At 41.9% G+C, this 19,208-nt stretch overlaps 1 protein-coding gene across 1 annotated transcript in view; it reads right to left on the reverse strand.

Annotated features, from left to right (window-relative positions):
* Positions 1-19,208, reverse strand: part of whrnb (whirlin b) — a 181,355-nt gene that overhangs the window by 74,784 nt on the left and 87,363 nt on the right. Inside the window, exons 4-5 of the mRNA XM_030417250.1 lie at positions 12,562-12,836; positions 10,880-10,916 (exon numbers count right to left, since the gene is read on the reverse strand). Of these exons, the coding sequence (XP_030273110.1) occupies positions 10,880-10,916; positions 12,562-12,836 (312 nt within the window). The remainder of the gene's footprint in view (positions 1-10,879; positions 10,917-12,561; positions 12,837-19,208) is intronic.

Consider the following 19,208-nt stretch of genomic DNA (forward strand, 5'->3'; position numbering starts at 1 on the left):
TCAGCTGGCTGCTGACACCTGGATGTTTGAAATAAATATTAAAAAAAAATAAAATATGGGTAACCTAAGTGTCTGCTGGCTGAATCGTCCATAGCAAGTAATGGATTATCACTTATTGCCAAGTTGTTTCTAAGGTCCATCAGGTTTACTGGAGTAGTAAACAAAGTGTTCATTGCATGGGAACCTGATTGGATTTTAATGACTGTTTCAGCTATTAGTCAAACTCTCAGGTGTTGCCAGGGAAACAGAGCTACTGCTTGTGAAAAAATTATATATTATGATCGCAAAACATGCAAAAATATACACAAATTCATTTTTTTCTTTGGCAAAAAAACCAAACATTGGACGGTTCAGGCCTCCACACCACCCATTAATTCATGATAATGGACACCTCGTCAGGCATTATGTCTATTTGAGCCACCTACCTGAAGATTTGAGATTTGATAAGTGCCCTAAAAAAATATTTTAAAGTAAGCTTACACAAGCCACTGACATCACCATAAGATGGCATAAACTGATCAGATGCTAGGTGACACTGTGGGGGAAGGTCCTTCTGTTGGCTGGTTAAAGGAGTGTGAACACTTTGACATAAGCTCCATAGATGTGTGCAAGAGACACCCTGGTCATTGAATGAGTGGAGCTCTTGAACTGGTGTGGTGCAGTAGAAATACATTTTAAAAAAGAAAAAAAAATTGCATGCTATAACAAATAAAATGTGTACAGGCTTGGAGGCAACCAAGAGAGAAGGCCTAATTTTTCTCATCACGTTGCGTTAAATTGCGCTCACATATGGACAATAAAAAGTGATTAAAGCTGCAGTCTGGAGTTTTGAGAAAAAAGTGGACTTAGTCAGAAAATGTGAATGATACAGCTCCCAGGTCCCTCCTTCTTCCTCTCTGCTGCTGCAGCCCTGCCTTCAAAGCCCCTCCCACAGAGGAGGCTGCTGTGCACGAGCAGGCTTGTAACCACGGTAACAGAGGATGCCAGATAACTAAGACAGCGCATTCAAAATAACAACAACATAATTGTTGATTGTTCAACTTCTGATCAACACAACTAAATACAATGACGAGTGCCTCATGCTGAGTCACTGCAGATATCCTGAGTAACAAACAATATTCCTCACATCAGGGTAGATGAAGTTACCTGCTAATCATTACCCAGTGCAACATTTTTACCATGCTGCCTTTCTGAAGCATGAGTAACATTATTTCTCGAAACCAATTCAACCACTTCAGAGGTACTGAACACAAACTAACGTTCTAACTGCCCAGTCACTTGAAAGACACTTTTGCTAACCAGTAGCCATAAGACAGAGATAAACACCGGAGTTAGCATACAAGCTAATTTAGCAACAAGCTACATAGCCCCACTGCAACATCATACAGCCATATGCGCTATTGTGAGTATTACTGTTACCACCGCCGCTATAGCCTTGTGGTTAAAACATAGAATGAAACATATATCAAGCAGGGGTCCTTACTTGTCCAGCAGAAAATCCACAATCACTCACTCTTGAGTCCTTTCAAATCCCGCAGCTCCCTCCACCTCTGAAATGACACTCTGATATTTACCCTAGTTTTCTCTCTGGCTCGGTCCAATTCTTTCTTTTTACACTGCTTTTCTTTGTCAGTGTTCTTATTAGAGTTTAGATTCTCTGCCCGAACCCAAGCCCGACCCTGACCCGACCCGTCACTATCCTCGGGCCGGGTCGGGCCGGGCCCTTGATCAAGCATTTGTGTTTTGTATTTTTTTAATAACTCAAAATAATGACTGTAATTTCCAGCTACAAAACACGCATCTCTCTCCTCCCTCCATGTTGTTTGAGTCGCTGCGTGGTCTAACCTGAGAGTGAGTGTCCTCGTGCTGAAAACGTGACTTGTTGCACACGTGACATCACTCCCCGAGATGTATAAATATATATTTTTACTAAGGAAAATGACAAAAATGATAGTAATGCACAGTGAATTGAATAAGTAACTTTAATCTGATTACTGGTTTGGAAATATTAATGTGTTAGATTTCTCGTTACTGAAAAAAGTGGTCAGATTAGAGTAACGCATTACCGGCATCACTGATTGTGTAGCCTAAGAGCAACATGGAGCTTGAAGATGTAAAGAAAAAAATGAAAACAGGAGAATTAACTTTGAGCAAGTTTGGAGGAAAGTCGGAGGTATGGACCCATTTTAAACAAGTCGTGGGCCGTGACAACATGTCGGCTTTTGTCGAGTGCATTAAGTGCGGCACTTCATTAAGATAATTCTAAACAGATTTCTGCAGTTCAAACAACTCAGAATTGTAGTTGAGAACGTCAGTTATAACAGCCCACATATTAAAAAAATGTCGGGTTTAAATCGGGTTCGGGCTCATAATTACAGTTAATGTGTCGGGTCGGTCCAGGATGGGACACAACGTGCACGGGCTCGGGTCGGGTCGGGCTTGATTTTTTTGGGCCTGATCTAAGCTCTAGTTCTTATTTCTACTCTGACGTGGGCAATGTTGGGACATTTTTCAGCTCTGTTGTTGTTGTCGGTTCTCTGCCATTGTTTACAGTTTGAGCTTGAACGTATCTGACCAGGTAAGAGTAGGCACTGTGCCTGCGCAGGGGAGGGGCACTGCCCAGTACACACTGGGTGAGGGAGGGGGGCGACCAGCAGCTTCTGCACAAGAGTGATTGACACTTCTCAGACACTCCCCTTGGCTCTGATTGATTGTATTGAGACAGGAGCTGTGGATTCTTGCAAATCAAATTAAAGCCACTGGGTGGAGCCACAGACAGTGGAGTTTTACACAGCTGACACGTATCTTATTCTACTGTCAGATTATAATGACAATTTTAGCAAATTTAACCAAAGAAATTGTTACAGACTACAGATTTACGTCATGTAAATCCCTACAAATTGTTACAGGGTCAGAGAGGACAACAGGAAGGCAACGAGCAAGGAAGTGCAGGCAGAGGCAAACGACACATAACAGTCCTTTTTTTTTTTTTTATACTTTTATTTATTTTTTTGCTTTATGTGAACATAGAAAGGGTGAGGTCTGGAATGTTTACATATACAAAGTAAGGATAAGCTAAAAGAAAAAGTACAAGTACAGGTCATTGAAAGGTCTAGTTAGAAAAATAAAAATAAAAAGTTACAGTACACATATACATATATAGTATAGATCTATATGGTTGTAACAGTCCAATTTTTTCCAATATTTGTCTCCCTTCTAATTTCGTAATCGAATAGTGAAAGTCATTTTCTCCATAATGCGTATAGAGTTAATTATATTGATAAGAAGGGTGATGGTAGGAGGGTTCCTCTAGAGCCAACATTTTGTAATTGCCTTTTTACTGGTGGCCAAAAAGATATTCAAAAGGTATGAGTCACTCTTATTGAGATCCTTAGGGATATATCCAAGGTACATTGAGGGAAAAGAAAAGTCAAATATCAGATCCAGGATCTTTGAGACCCATCGGCCCACTTCTTTCCAGAAAGGCACAACATAAGGGCATGAACCCCATTACAGTTCTTACACTTTACGTGATGTACTAATAATAACAACTGAATTATGCAAGACTCTTGTTTATAAAAAAAGAAATTTGGAACACATGTTAATACATACAACTACAAAAATAGTATACCTTTTATCTTTTAGACAATATACAGTACAATTAGCATAAACAACCATATACAGGAAGGACGTCCAGAGGTTTCTTGATTGCTTATAAATACAGATCAGTGTTGGCCAACAGGTTAGACTGCTGGTGTCGCAATCCTCTGCTGATTTGGCCTGTAGAAACAATAGCACAATTACTTATCTGACAGTAAATACAGCTTTTCAAGGACCTTGAAATTACTTTCAATGTATTATAACATCACAACTTTGGTGCACTGACAAATTTTCCATAAAACAACCAGAAATAGCCTCTGTTACATCAGAATTGTGCAATCTACAGTCATTTCACATTTACCAATTTTTCTATTTTCCGGGGGTTGGAATATGTCACTTTCAGAGAAATTTTCATGGTTTCAAGTTCTCATCATTTTTACCTTACATTGTGATAGTAGTGTGTACAAGCTCTACATGCTGGGCTTTTTGTTGTACACCCTTGAGTACCTGACATAATAGAAAGGAGTTCCATCATCTCTGCAAAAATTATAATAATTACATGCAGAACTATTTGTGTCTACAGCCCAGGGTATCAGTGTATGTGTGAACACTGCTATATGGATTAGATCCACAGTACGTATAAACATTGGCCTGCGTGAAAACAGCAACGTTACATATACAGTATGTTTCATAAAGCAGTAGTCTACCATAATGTTAGCTACAAGCTGACAATGCTAATGATAGGCTAATACATAAGATAGCAACATATGGAGCTAACGTTAGCCTCGTTGACTACATAATGCTGAGTAATAATACATTTCCCCAACCAAAAAAAAGCCAAACAGTTCACTACCTGTCCAACAGAGACACCATGGAGTCTGTTTTCCGGCCTTCCACTCCATGAGTTGTCTCCATCGTTGAACAGCCAGTCCAATGCTGACTCTCGTTTAACGGCTATCCCATGTCTTTTTGTTTGTAGCCTTCTCCAGTTCGGTCTTTCTTGTCTTGCTCTGTTTGGCAGAACAAGTTGCTGTAGGTACAGCTAGTAATGAAAAGTGTGGCTGTAGTTTCTCTGTCATTCTTGTCCATAAACAATGAGCCCATTCCACCACAGCTCCAGCAGTGTGGTGAATAGACTCCAGTCAGGCGCAGTGAGTGATGGGCGGAGGACAGGTTGATGGACAGGTAGCTACCCATACAATATCTTTGGCTGCTAAAATTTATTTAATTAAGTTTTTACAGCCCTGTTGCTGCCAAACTGTGGTGATACTGTGTTGAAATTAACTCATCAAGTTGGGGTTCCGTGAAGTGCTGTATGACCTGGATGTGGGTTCTTCCTTACAGTCTTTGTTTGGCTGCACTCTGAGTTTTATTCTAATGAAATGTGATGAATAAATAAACTTGAATTGCTTTGCTGTCAAAGTCTTAATAAACAGACTGCAGCTAGCACTCATACAACTTCATGAACTCAGTCGTTTAAGTCCCAACTTCTGTGTCACAATACGGAAACAAGTTTAAGTTGTAGCTTGTATTGCTTTTTTTCCAGTTCTGAGTTATTGTTTTACTGATGTTAAGGTTTAAAGATAGAAAGCAATGGTGGTTACTGACGGTTTGCCTTCTCTTAACTCAATCAATTAGTCCAGATGAGAAAATGCTTTTACCTGCTACAGCATTCAGTGTGTGCATGAGCTTCACCCTAAGTGATTCCGCTGACGCTGTTCAGTGTGAAAGACTGATGGACTCAGCAGCTGCCAGTGTTTTGATGTTAAGCAGGTTGAAAGATCATTGCCTGAATGAATCAAGGCCAGAACAAACATTGATGACAGGTCAATTCACGAGACAAGACCAGGCTACAGGGTCTGGTCCCGTCCTTTAGATTCTCAGCAAATAATACTGAATAAAACAATATTACCCTCACAATAAATAGCATCTTCATATATAGCACAAATATTCCTCTCTACTACATACCAGAGTTTTGCAGTGAACAAATAGACCAAAGGCCATTACCAAAGGTATTGTATTTCATAAATCCAACAATAAACAAGAACTGCAAAATGAGCTCAGTTAATCAGTTAAAATTAATTGATAACAAATAATATCTACACGTGGGTGGACTGGAAGCACAAAACTTGGCAGCAGAGCCACGGGCAGATCTGGTAGGAACACCCTGCAACAATGAAAGCCTTTAACTGTATCTGACTAAACACTGACAGCAGCAAATTCACAAACTAACAGTCAGCAGATCCACAGTGTCACAGGTTACTGGTGTGCTTGGCAAATTGAGTTAATAACATCTACAGTACATCATCTCATCAACAATATGTTAGCAACATGAATATATAACAGATATTACAAATATGACATCACAAAGAATTCAAAGAGAGAGAGTAGTGACTGTCAGACTTTAAAGTGCTTTCTTTATTAGCTTCTGGCTTTGACCCCTAGCTAAGGTTGTTGGTTAAATAGCAATTATTGTATCTATAAGCAGTTTTGAGTGTCAATTGTTCACAATTTGATATGATATACAGTGCAGAATACATCAACTATTGCTTAAACATTTCAGTATTTATCTGTTACAGAACCTGTATACAAGTGGAATAAGAACTATAGGCAGTAGGTGATTTGTTAATTTTTAACAGGGGGGATGGCCCAATTAAAGCATCACCCTGCCCCGACACACCTATGTACCCGAATACCTCCCAAAGGACATTGTTGCAGTATGCCTTAACCATAACTGTGACATTTCTAAGCCTACAATTCCATTTTATCCAGTTATCTTCCTTCTCTCCCCACTACAAATGTCTTTTTATAACTGTATTAAAGTAATGAGTAAATACACCTATAAATTGTATGCAGTGGACTGAGTTTATTCAGGCAGGGTTTCTCATGTTTCTCACAGTACACTACAAGCAGTGTCATTCTAAGTTACATGACCCCCATATTGTGCGAAATAATAGAGCATGACCAATTTATTGTTAGGCCGATTTTATCGGCTGATATTAGCCTGTCAGATATATCAATATCGGTGTATATATTGTCCAATATGAAAACCTTATGTTTCAAAACTATAATGCAGAAAAACATGCTTGGGGTAATAAAAAATTGGTGTAATGACGTAGTTTGACCAGCAGAGTGTGCTTCGATGGATGATAAAACAGCTGGTGTCCGGAAATGTAACAGCTTCCTCACTAACGGTTAATACATGGGTACTGAAATACAAATCTTAAAGTGCCACAAAGATTTTTTTCAATGATTGAAAGGTCCATGTATTGAGGTCGGTCAGGCCACATGCAATAGTATGTATAATATTAAATATTATATATATATTTATATATAATATATATATAATATATAGTGTATATATATATATGTGTATATCTATATATATCTATGTAGTATATATATATATATAATGTGTATATATATATATATATGTGTGTGTAATATATAGAATCTCTATATATCGTGTATATTATTTATAAATATGTGTATAATATTATATATCTCTTATATCTTATGTATTCTAATCTATGTATATATCTGTTCTTGTAGTTATCTTCTATCTATATATGTCCTCTGTGTTCTATCTCTCTTTCTCTTGTTCTTCTTCTCTCTGTGTCTATCTCTATCTCTATCTCTCTTGTTCTCTATCTATCTATCTCTCTCTCTATGTGTCTTCCTCTATCTCTCTATGTTCTATCCTCTCGTGTCTCTCTTTTTTCTCTCTTTGTTAATATCTATATATATATATATATCTATGTGTACTATATATATATATATACTAGTGTTAATATCTATATATATATATATATATATATATATATATATATATATATATATATATATATATATATATATATATATATATATATGGTTAAAGGACTGCAATATAACAATATTATTATTGATATAATATGAGACATTTCCTTAAAAATTCAGGGGTAAGAACAACAAAAATTAATATGAATGTGTATGAACATATATTCGAAACAAAATGTCCTTTTCATTCAACATAACAAAAATACAAACTAAAATAAAATGTCATTTCTATTTTGACAAATTAAAATAGTTGAATAAAACAAAGTTTCTAAGTCTCTGAGCCCTCTGTCGCATTTTGTTGTTGTGTCACAGATGTGACAAGAATCCTGCTTGCAGCTTGATATGACGATTTCAGTGCATTAATTTTTGTTGTTCTTACCTCTGAATTTTGAGGAAATGTCTCTTCAAAATTTCTATGATTCGTCTCATAATGCCATTTCAAATTGTAAGTCTTCATCACAGCTATAGTCTCCTGGCATATTAAGCATATGGGTCTTGTGCTGGTTGGAGGGAGAATGAATGCAAATTTTTCAGTCCATTCTTCCATTTTCCCTGTCCACTTTTCTTTTGGCAGTGAACTTGGAACACGCCATTTTTTGTGCAATCTTGGCTCCTACAGCCGGCAAAATGTCAATATCGAACTGCTCCAAAAACGAAAGTGAAAGTTAAAAATTGCGCTCGCAGCATTGAGTGACCCAGCTGTCTGTGTATCGTTGGCATGGAGACAAGTCCCACTATACACATGCTGACCCAGCCAAAACACATGGAGAAGGAATAAAAGTTCGGGGGTCACAAATAGGCAGCCGCCTATTGAGGACCATTTTACATTTTAGTTTTAGAACATAAGTAGATCTGGTTATTATACAATCAGTTCAGTTGGTAGAGCAGGTGGACTAGTGATCGGAAGGTCGCTGGTTTGAATCCTGGCTCCCCTGGGGCGGAACTGGGCTGCATGTCAAAGTATCCTTGAGCAAGATACTGAACCCCAAACTGCTCATTTTGTGCAGTCTGCCATCAGTAAAGGCGATGAGGTGAGTCGTCCAGGTGTTACCCTGCCTTCACCCAGAGATAACTGGGATTGCGACCCCTTGAAAAAGGGGGGATAAAGTGATTACATCCTCACGGATAAGCGGTAGCTAATGAGATGAGACAATCGGGAGTTTGCACAGGGTGTTTTTATTTTGAAGATTTACCTGCTCCATGTTCCTATGTCTCTGACTTCCTGCTCTGTGCAGCTTGTTGCGGCTTCAGTAAAAAATAGACCAGGCAACCAGAACACACAGCAGCTGTGGCCAGCTTGACTCCACTGTGTGCCAGAGCTGATCGCGGCCACTTGTGATTTGCAACACAAGTGGCCGCGATGGAGAGTGATGGCAGGTTAACAAGGGGGATGCTTTTTGGTAATTTTGCTAACAAGGGGGACTGCATCCCCCCTCAAATCGCCTACTGACTATAGGGTACTTACTTTACTTGCTGGCAAGATGCATTGTATTGCTAAACACAGGACTACCTCACCAAACTCACAGATCTGCTACGTGATACTAACACTTATGAGACTCTGAGTCGAGATCATACCATTAGTTACAAATAGAAGATCAAGGGAAGCCATCCCATGTATCTATGGACTCCCCTAGATACACAAGGAAGGAGCACTGGCCACTTAGACCCAACAGCAGCAGCATTAACTCAGTGACCTTTAACAAATCCAAGCACTTAGCCAGTATCCTAGCCACTTTGGTCAGTAAAACTCAACACCACATCAAAACCTCACAGGATTTCACTGACAAGGTGAGAAAAATAACACTGGACCCAGACAAAACAATGGTTTCTTATTTTTCTACAGACAGACATGGGCTCACTGGTGTCCCCCAAAAAAGCCAACCTCTAGCCTTGATTACCTTCACAGGACTGCTTATAGCCACTGGTTCAGGTTAGTGGACGACATCTGGGTCAAATCAGAGCAAGGGAAGTGGAAGCCTTCACAGAACATATAAATGCTGTGGACAGTAACATCAATTTCACACAGGAAGATGTCAGAGGATGTCATAGTCTGCCACTCTTGGACTGTACACATTGTAGAAGACAGAAGCCTCAACATTGAGGTGTACAGAAAACCCATACACAGATCAATACTTGCTGTTCGACACTCATCACCCACTGGAGAACAAGCTTGGGGTCATCAGAACCCTAAACCATCAGGCATCACACTAAGTCAGAGGGGAAGGAGAAGGAACAGAAGCATATCAGGGGAGCACTTAAAACCTTTGGCTACCCAAACTGGACCTTTGTCAGAACCTCTAAAAGATCCAGAGCAGACAGAGAGAAAGAGACGAGAAAACGTAACAACATTGCCATTCCCTATGTCACAGGGAACTTCTGAGAAATTCAGGAGGATCTTTTTATAGACATCATATCCCAGTTCACGTCAGACCCACCAACACGCTGAGGCAGAAACGTGTCCATCTTAAGAACATCCAGGCATAAATAGGGTAATGTAGTTTATGCTGTTCAATGCAGCCAAGACTGCACCGATTTGTACACTGGGGAGACAAAACAACCTCTCCATAAATGAAGGGCACAACACGGGAGGGCCAACTCCTCAGGTCAAGACTCTGCTGTCCATCTTGGCCAGAGAGACAGAAGATGGTTTGAAAGAGGAGTAATGGGAATCCATTTATGTCAAACTGGAAAACCTTCTTTGAGTAGAGGAGGTTGCCTAAGGCATTACTTATCACCCACCTGTATGATCCCCAGACAGCGTAACAACCATTCACACCTGGGCTCACGTAGCACTAGCAACCCACATGAAGGCTGGTTGGGTCAATGACCCACAAGTGGTCCTAACCTATCTGAAACTCAGAGCTCACAGGTGTTCTTAATGACTCTGTAAAGACACTCCCACACAAAGCTTAAAAGATGGCAACTCCCCTACAGTTAGTTAGAACTAAAGAAGCCTCTTGGATGAGAGGTAAAACATCTTCAAGAAACTGAAACAAGTCCAGTTGCCTACGATACAGCACAAATAGGTTCATACTTTAACGCTCCTTTGCAACAGTAAGCAGATACGGGTGGTACTGGCAACTGACTCCATGCATGGAGTAGCATAAGTACAGCTTAACTGGACGCACTGATAGTATTTATGTAATATTTTTATGAATGAAAATTCAACTGCAATACTGATTAACTGAAACTGGTACCAGAATCATACTTGCAAGTAGGTCTTTCCTATGTTGCCTTGGTTTTTTGCACAACATTGTACGGAATATTGTACATACTACATATAAAACACAATTACTTATGTACAATAGTACATAGTAAAAATAATCTACCTATGGTTTAAAAAATGCAGAGCTTCCAGACTAAACATGACACACTCAGATGGAGAGTTGGACTATCGTCCCAGTCAGCTCAGAAACATACATGGTAACGAAGGCTGGTAATACATGGCTGCCATTCTTACCTGTCCTAATACAGGTGTAGCTCGGGCTGAGGATGGTCTGGAACAAAGAAGACAACACATTAAGATAAACAAACTGAGAGCAACACATAAGAACATCAACACCACACCACAGCCTACCCAGCCTGAGGCAGCACTGAGGACACTTGAGTGTAATGAAGTGTGGAGCTGAGAGCCACCTTGTATGATTTCCAAAGCAGCAGCAGGCAGAGGAATGTGTACTGCCCAGAATTCTCAATCAGGACGAGATCCATTAAGACTGGGAGACAGATGGCTGAGGGAGAGGCAGGGAGACAGAGGGGAGGCTCCACACATAGCTTTGCTGTCAAACACAATGCTCCTCTGCAGGGAAAGGATTTCATGTCCTAGACCTCCCAAATACACCCTCTGTCAGAAACAGATCTGCTAATCTGTGAGAATTTGTTCACAGAACTACCATATGGCAGTGTTTCTGTTGTGACTGATTTAGCTTTAAATGAGCTTAGCGAATGATGTTTCTTTCCACCTTTACATATCATATCATTTGAGAACCATAATATTCATGGAGTGATAATACATTTACAACAGGCCTTCAGACAAGTTTGATTAAAATAAAGGATTGTTCTTAGCAGTTGTTGCCAGCATCAGTCACGTGAGTTAACCACAAAGAGATGGACTTTATGAATTTGAATATTTCTTAAAATTCGGTACAGTTCAGAGATTCATAGTCACTGACTGTGGTTTGTTCTGTTCATAATATTTCAAGGTTCCAGTTCAGGCGTAGCTGGTTCAAACGGTTTGTTCAGTTTTAATACAGCATCTGAAACTTGTAGAAGAAAACAAAAGCAGCCCAAGCTGACCAATCACAGTCTTTGGAGTCCACATGTGATATCTTTGTAGCTGCCGTATAGTGTAGCCTACAGCTGACTTTAAATACTGTAACTTCATGCACAACTACAAATCAACCAAAATGGAATAATACCCTTTCTTGTTTGCTTTAAAGGTGTAATTTACAATAAATGGCCAGAATTGAAAGGTAGAGACACAGCAGCTAAGACAAGGGACAAGGGACAGGAGGTGGATAATGCAGCTGAGGAGCGAGAGAGAAAAACTCAAATTATTGTTCTTGTTAAGTAAGTTAAATACAGTAGGCATGTGAGTGTTTACTTTGTTGGGATTTTGTGAGTTTGTTTTGTTTCCTCAGACCAAGTAGCAAGCTTTTATGTCTCGCAGCTGAATCTCTGGAGCTATCAGACTATCACCTCTTGAGGTACAAAGTGGTTATATGAGATAGGACGGACTGGGGCTAGCCGGTTAGCATGCTAAGTTCAGTAGACATCTCTGAGACATAGAAGATAGATGTCACTGACAGAACATCATCACTGTTGTTTTTCACTCTCTAAAGCTACTGATCCTGTCTGAAACACTGATGATCCAGTACACAATTAGTTCAAATGGAGAATTTCAAGTTAAGCTTGTTCATATACTGGCCACCTTGACTATAGTGCAAGCTATAGTTATTCGAAACACGCTTGCCTTTTGTTCCCCTATTCCTGCCTCCCATGTGAGTCTGCATTTGGGTCCTCATCTTTGTCGAAACATGGAGTGTAACAACAAAGATGCCTGTGCTCAATGCCAATTATAGTTGTAGTATTGATTTTATTCAGCAAAGAATTCAATCTACCTCCTCCACACAAGGCACTCACCTTGAGCTGCAGGCACTGGAACTGACACCGGCCTGGATGGCAGCATTGACATTAGGGTTGGTGACAGAACTCAGGTTAGCTGCAGCGTTGGTTTCAGCTATGGCTTGACTGCAGATCCATTTGGTCTCATCCACCACTGTGCGTGCATGAGGCAGACGACCCACATCCCTCACCTTCATCAGCAGGTGGCGCCCTGTTTTGAGGATGTGTACTGCCTCATCATGTGATATGGTGGCAAAGCTCTGGCCGTTCACTTCCAGGATCTGGTCACCCACCTGCAACAGACCAGTTTAATTAAAAATAATAATTATAATAATAAAAACAACATACTCATATTCTCTTTGAAGACCAACTTAAGACAATTCATACAACAGGATCAGACATGAGAGGTTTGAGAAGTCAAGTTGTTGTTGGTGAGTTTAATAATATACATTGTTTTTTAATTTTAAAGATCTAAAGGTCACATGTTACCCAGAACGATGTACAGTGTGACCAGTTTATTGGCATAAATAGCCCCGACTCATTGCTAAGTATGCTGTGGGAGTCCCTTCTCCCCTGGTGGTTCAGTTCGTATGGAAAAAACTTAGATGGACTCTTTGACTAAAGATTTTCGAAATAAATGCTTTATCTTCCTACTGCAGGACATGTCTTGCCATGCCAAAACACTTGATCACATGCAAAAGATATTTACTGGTGGACTCGGCTCCACCACTGATGTACTGATCCTCTCAAGTTTAGCTTGTTGGGTGTTCAGTAGGCCACTTGTCCACATTTGAAGAATCCACCATTACCTCATAAAAATGAGTCCTTATTATTGTTTGTGAGTTTTGTGCTGAAGGAATCAACCCAATTGCCAGAATAAATATTGGCTTAACTTTATGTTGCACATTTCTTTAAGTTCAATTTCAGTTTTTCTATTGGCAAACTCTGTGCTTATAATGTTTTTGTAACCCTAACCAAGTTGTTTGCCTACTCCAAACCCCAAAGCATTTTTTGGCATAAAATACCTGTTTTGGCCACCACAAACACTGCCACAGATGGCCTGACTATCTCTTTTTATCTGCCACAGACACATCTGGAACACACTTACAAATTGAGAAACACAGACTCAAACTGTGATAACTGACTTGTTAGCCTTATCGCCTGTAACTCTACCACCGTCCCGTCAACCTTCTGAATAAACATGTGCTGTGAACGTGATATGACACATTTCGTGGTAATGTCAGTGCAGTACACAGCCAATACAAGCATACAAATTTGAACATAGCTTAGGTTTGCAGAAATGTTACTGTATCCTGTTGACTGGGCTGGTCTAGTTGTAAAACAGTTCCAGCTTAAACAACACCTCTTTTTGGAAAAGTAAGTAAAGCAAAAGTAATCTACTCAGTCACTGTCAGCACTTTCTTTAGTAAAGAGCACCTCCACCGAAAGACACAGAATAACAAAATCTGTTCTTGTATTACTTTGTGTGTCCCTAAAGAAGATGAGCAACAGGTTATGAAGATACAAGGTATGAATGGTAAGTTGAAGGCCTGAGGTAAGAGGAGTCAGAGGAGAACTGTTCATTTATATTGCGTACTGTTTATACTGTGAACTGTGTATTTGTACTGTATACTGTATATTTATACTATTATCTGTGTAGTCAGTGTACTGTGTATTCATACTGTGAACTGTGTATTAATAAAGTGAACTGAGTATTTATACTGTGGACTGTGTATTCATAGTGTGTACTGTATAATATATATTTATACCGTGTACTGTGTATTGATACTTTTAACTGTGTATTCATACAGTGTACTGTGTATTCATATTGTGGACTCTGTATTTATAATATGTTCTGTGTCTGCTCAGAGGCACAGGAACCATTGCAACTTGCACAAAGCGTTTATATATTGATTCATTATCTGCCTCTATATTCAGTGATATTCTGATTGTGAAATCTTCATTTCATAAACCAGAATCCAAGAATGTGGTGGATTCTGGACACTGGAAACTATCCTTAGACTAAATGTTTCAGGGAAAATTTTAATGATGTAACATGTGAAACTTGATGCTCAGGAATGATAAGCCTGATGTGTTTAAAACCAACTATGAAAAGAAAAATGTTTTTAATAATGTAGAAAGTTGTTTGTAGTCCTTTTGTTCTCCTAAAGTCAGGCTGACACGTTTTAACTCACTGCTAAATCAGAAAACACACAAACAAAAATATAAAACTTGATGGTAACACACTTGAGTTTAATTTGTTATCTGTCTTCACTCCAGTATGAGACTCCAGTCATGTCCATTACCACTGTGGAACTGTGGGCTCAGACATGCTGACTTGCAATTTTCAAATACCCAAAATAGAAATACCACAAAAGTTATTATCCTAAAAACTTTCTGCATAATCAATCATAGAGTTGAAGTACACGTGCACGATATGAGTGCTGTCTAACTCATCTTCAGCTTTTGTCCATTAACTTAAATCCCTACTCATAGGTACCTGCAACTTGAACCTAGTTCCATCCATCCATCCATCCATTTTCGTCTGCTTATCCGGGGCCGGGTCGCGGGGGCAGCTGCCTGAGCAGGGACACCCAGACTTCCCTCTCCCCGGACACTTCCTCCAGCTCTTCCGGGAGGATCCCAAGGCGTTCCCAGGCCAGCTGGGCGACACAGTCACACCAGCGTGTGCTGGGTCTTCCTCAGGGTCCCTCCCGGCAGGACATGCCAGGAACACCTCCCGAGGGAGGCGTCCCGGGGGCATCCGAAACAGATGCCCAAGCCACCTCAGCTGGCTCCTCTCGATGTGGAGGAGCAGCGGCTCTACTCCAAGCTCCTCCCGGGTGACAGAGCTCCTCACCCCATCTCTAAGGGAGCGCCTTGCCACCCTGCGGAGGAAACTCATTTCAGCCGCTTGTATCCGGGATCTTATTCTTTCGGTCTTGACCCAAAGTTCATGGCCATAGGTGAGGGTGGGAACGTAGATTGACCGGTAAATCGAGAGCTTCGCCTTTCGACTCAGCTCTCTCTTCCCCACGACAGTCCGATACAACGACCGCATTACTGAGGCCGCTGCACCGATCCGCCTGTCAATCTCCTGTTCCATCCTTTCCTCACTCGTGAACAAGACCCCAAGATACTTGAGCTCCTCCACTTGAGGCAGGAACTCTCCCCCAACCTGGAGGGAGCAAGCCACCTTTTTCCGGTCGAGAACCATGGCCTCAGATTTGGAGGTGCTGATTCTCATCCCAGCCGCTTCACACTCGGCTGCAAACCGCCCCAGGACATGCTGAAGGTCCTGGCTCGAAAGGGCCAACAAGACCACATCATCCGCGAAAAGCAGAGATGAAATCAAGTGGCTCCAAACCAGACCCCCTCCGGCCCGTGGCTGCGCCTAGAAATTCTGTCCATAAAAATAATGAACAGAACCGGTGACAAAGGGCAGCCCTGCCGGAGTCCAACATGCACTGGGAACAGGTCTGACTTACTGCCGGCAATGCGAACCAAGCTCCTGCTCCGGTCGTACAGGGACCGTACAACCCTTAACAGAGGGCCTCCGACCCTGTACTCCCGGAGCACCTCCCACAGAATGCCACAAGGGACACGGTCGAATGCTTTCTCCAAGTCCACAAAACACATGTGGACTGGTTGGGCAAACTCCCATGAACCCTCGAGCACCCTGTGGAGGGTATAGAGCTGGTACAGTGTTCCGCGGTCCGGACGAAAACCGCATTGTTCCTCCTGAATCCGAGGTTCGACTATCGGCCGAATTCTCCTCTCCAGTACCCTGGAATAGACTTTCCCAGGGAGGCTGAGGAGTGTGATCCCCCGATAGTTGGAACACACCCTCCGGTCCCCCTTTTTGAATAGGGGGACCACCACCCCGGTCTGCCAGTCCAGAGGCACTGTCCCCGACTGCCACGCGATGCTGCAGATACGCGTCAACCAAGACAGCCCCACAACATCCAGAGACTTGAGGTACTCAGGGCGGATCTCATCCACCCCCGGTGCTTTGCCACTGAGGAGCTTCCGGACTACCTCAGTGACTTCGGCTTGGGTGATGAATGGGTCAACCTCTGAGTCCCAAACCTCTGCTTCCTCTATGGAACGCGTGTCGGTGGGATTGAGGAGATCGACGAAGTATTCCTTCCACCGCCCGACAATGTCCCCAGTCGAGGTCAACAGCCCCCCACCTCCACTGTAAACAGTGTTGGTGGAGGACTGCTTCCCCCTCCTGAGGTGCCGGATGGTTTGCCAGAATTTCTTCGAGGCCGACCGGTAGTCCTCCTCCATGGCCTTACCCGAACTTTTCCCAGGCCCGAATTTTTGCTGCTGCACGCTTGGCCTGCCGGTACCCGTCAGCTGACTCAGGAGTCCCCCGGGCCAACCAGGCTCGATAGGACTCCTTCTTCAGCTTGACAGCATCCCTTACTTCCGGGGTCCACCACCAGGTTCGGGGATTGCCGCCACGACAGACCTTACGGCCACAGCTCCGGACAGCCGCGTCAACAATGGAAGTGGAGAACATGGTCCATTCGGACTCAATGTCCCCAGCCTCCCTCGGGATCTGGTAAAAGCTCTCCCGGAGGTGGGAGTTAAAGATCTCCCTGACAGAAGGTTCCGCCAGATGTTCTCAGCAGACCCTCACAATACCTTTGGGTCTGCCGGGTCTGTCCAGCTTCCTCCCCTGCCAGCGAATCTGACTCACAGCCAGGTGGTGATCAGTTGACAGCTCAGCCCCCCTCTTCACCCAAGTGTCCAAGACATACGGCCGGAGGTCAGATGACACGACCACAAAGTCGATCATTGACCTCCGTCCTAGGGTGTCCTGGTGCCACGTGCACATATGGACACCCCTTATGCTTGAACATGGTGTTCGTTACGGACAAACTGTGACTAGCAGAGAAGTCTAGTAACAAAACACCACTCGGGTTCAGATCAGGGAGGCCGTTCCTCCCAATCACACCCCTCCAGGTAACACTGTCGCTGCCCACGTGGGCGTTGAAGTCCCCCAGTAGAACGATGGAGTCCCCAGTTGGAGCACTCTCCAGTACCTCTCCCAGGGACTCCAAGAAGGCCGGGTACTCTGCACTGCTGTTCGGCCCATAGGCCGAGAAAACAGTGAGAGTCCTATCCCTGACCCGAAGGCGCAGGGGAGCGACCCTCTCATTCACCGGGGTAAACTCCAACACATGGCGGCTGAGCTGAGGAGCTATAAGCAAGCCCACACCAGCTCGCCGCCTCTCACCGCGGCCCTGGACAACATAGCTCCTAGGATCATTTGGGTGCTCAAACCCCTCCACCACGATAAGGTGCCGGTTCAACCTGGTTTCCTTTGTTGTCAAGTAGCCGAAAATCATGGAAAAAGTAATCATAATAGTAATAATAATAACTTTATTTATATAGCACCTTTCAAAAACGAGTTACAAGGTACTGTACAACAGAAATAAAACATAACAAATACAACTGCCTGACAACAACCTAATAAAACCACCAAGAGAAATAACATTGGAAAATAAAAATAGAAAATTAAAATCACACATCCTCAACAAAGTATTTGTAACACATATCCCTTTTAAAGAAGGAAAGAATAGTAACTAGCTTCAATAGCCAGAGATATCAGAAGTTCTAAGATCGACTACGGAGCCCAGGATTGACCAACCGATGCACAGGAACGACACAGACACAGTTCACTCTTTAAGGAACAATAATCCTTCCCTATTTATTACAGGATGGGAAGACCACACATTAACATAGTACAACTCTTACCCGGGTAAATATAGAAAATAAAAAATAAAATAACGTTTTGCAGCTGCATTTGTTTTTAAGTTCAGTTCAGTCAATACCGTATGGGAGAAAATCAGTCCCACCTCACTTGTGTGTGGGTGGTGTGTGTATGTGTAACGGTGTAAAAGGATTCAGGTTCCGCGACGTCGTATCTCTAAGTATCCTCCGGGGTCTGGCTCGCCATCAAACTTCGACTGGCTCCAACATCCAGGTAGGTCCAAATCTCAACAGGGTCCAACAGAAAAAACCTGACCTACGATAAGTAGGATCAGAGCATTTATTTTAATTTTCTCAACTCTCAATGAATTATAAAACATAAATCATGTTAAATCTACACAAACTCTATTTCAATAGAGAATACTATTTTTACTGAATTACTGTTGTAATATGACATCACAATTCTCAGTAATAAAATAAACAACACTCAATAATCAGATTATGTTATTCATCATATTGTGTTATTGAAATAACTCAAAATCAACAGTGTCAACATATCCTGTGCTCTTTACATGGTAATTAGCACACAAACAACATCAGCCATTAAGAAAGAAAAATATAATTGTGCACTGTAGATAAACTGTGGCTACATGTGCTTTAAGCTCATAGATAAAGTGCTTAACATAATACAGCTCAGTGTGCACACAACAAAAAGTGCAACAGAAGAGAAAACAAACGTCTCACATGCACCTTTAAAATGTCGGATCAATACTTCAACACTAATGCATCTTGTGTGTCTGCCCTGATGCTAATTAGCACCGGGAGCTAGCGCTCCGACATTAGCTTGTATGCTAACAGTTAGCTCGTTTCGCCGTTAGCATTAGCGATTTAGCATTTCAAACCGGTTGCTCACCGATGCGTTTCTCCTCCCGAGCGGCTCC

This window comes from Sparus aurata, chromosome 5, assembly GCF_900880675.1.
Source record: "Sparus aurata chromosome 5, fSpaAur1.1, whole genome shotgun sequence".
Lineage (NCBI taxonomy): Eukaryota > Metazoa > Chordata > Actinopteri > Spariformes > Sparidae > Sparus > Sparus aurata.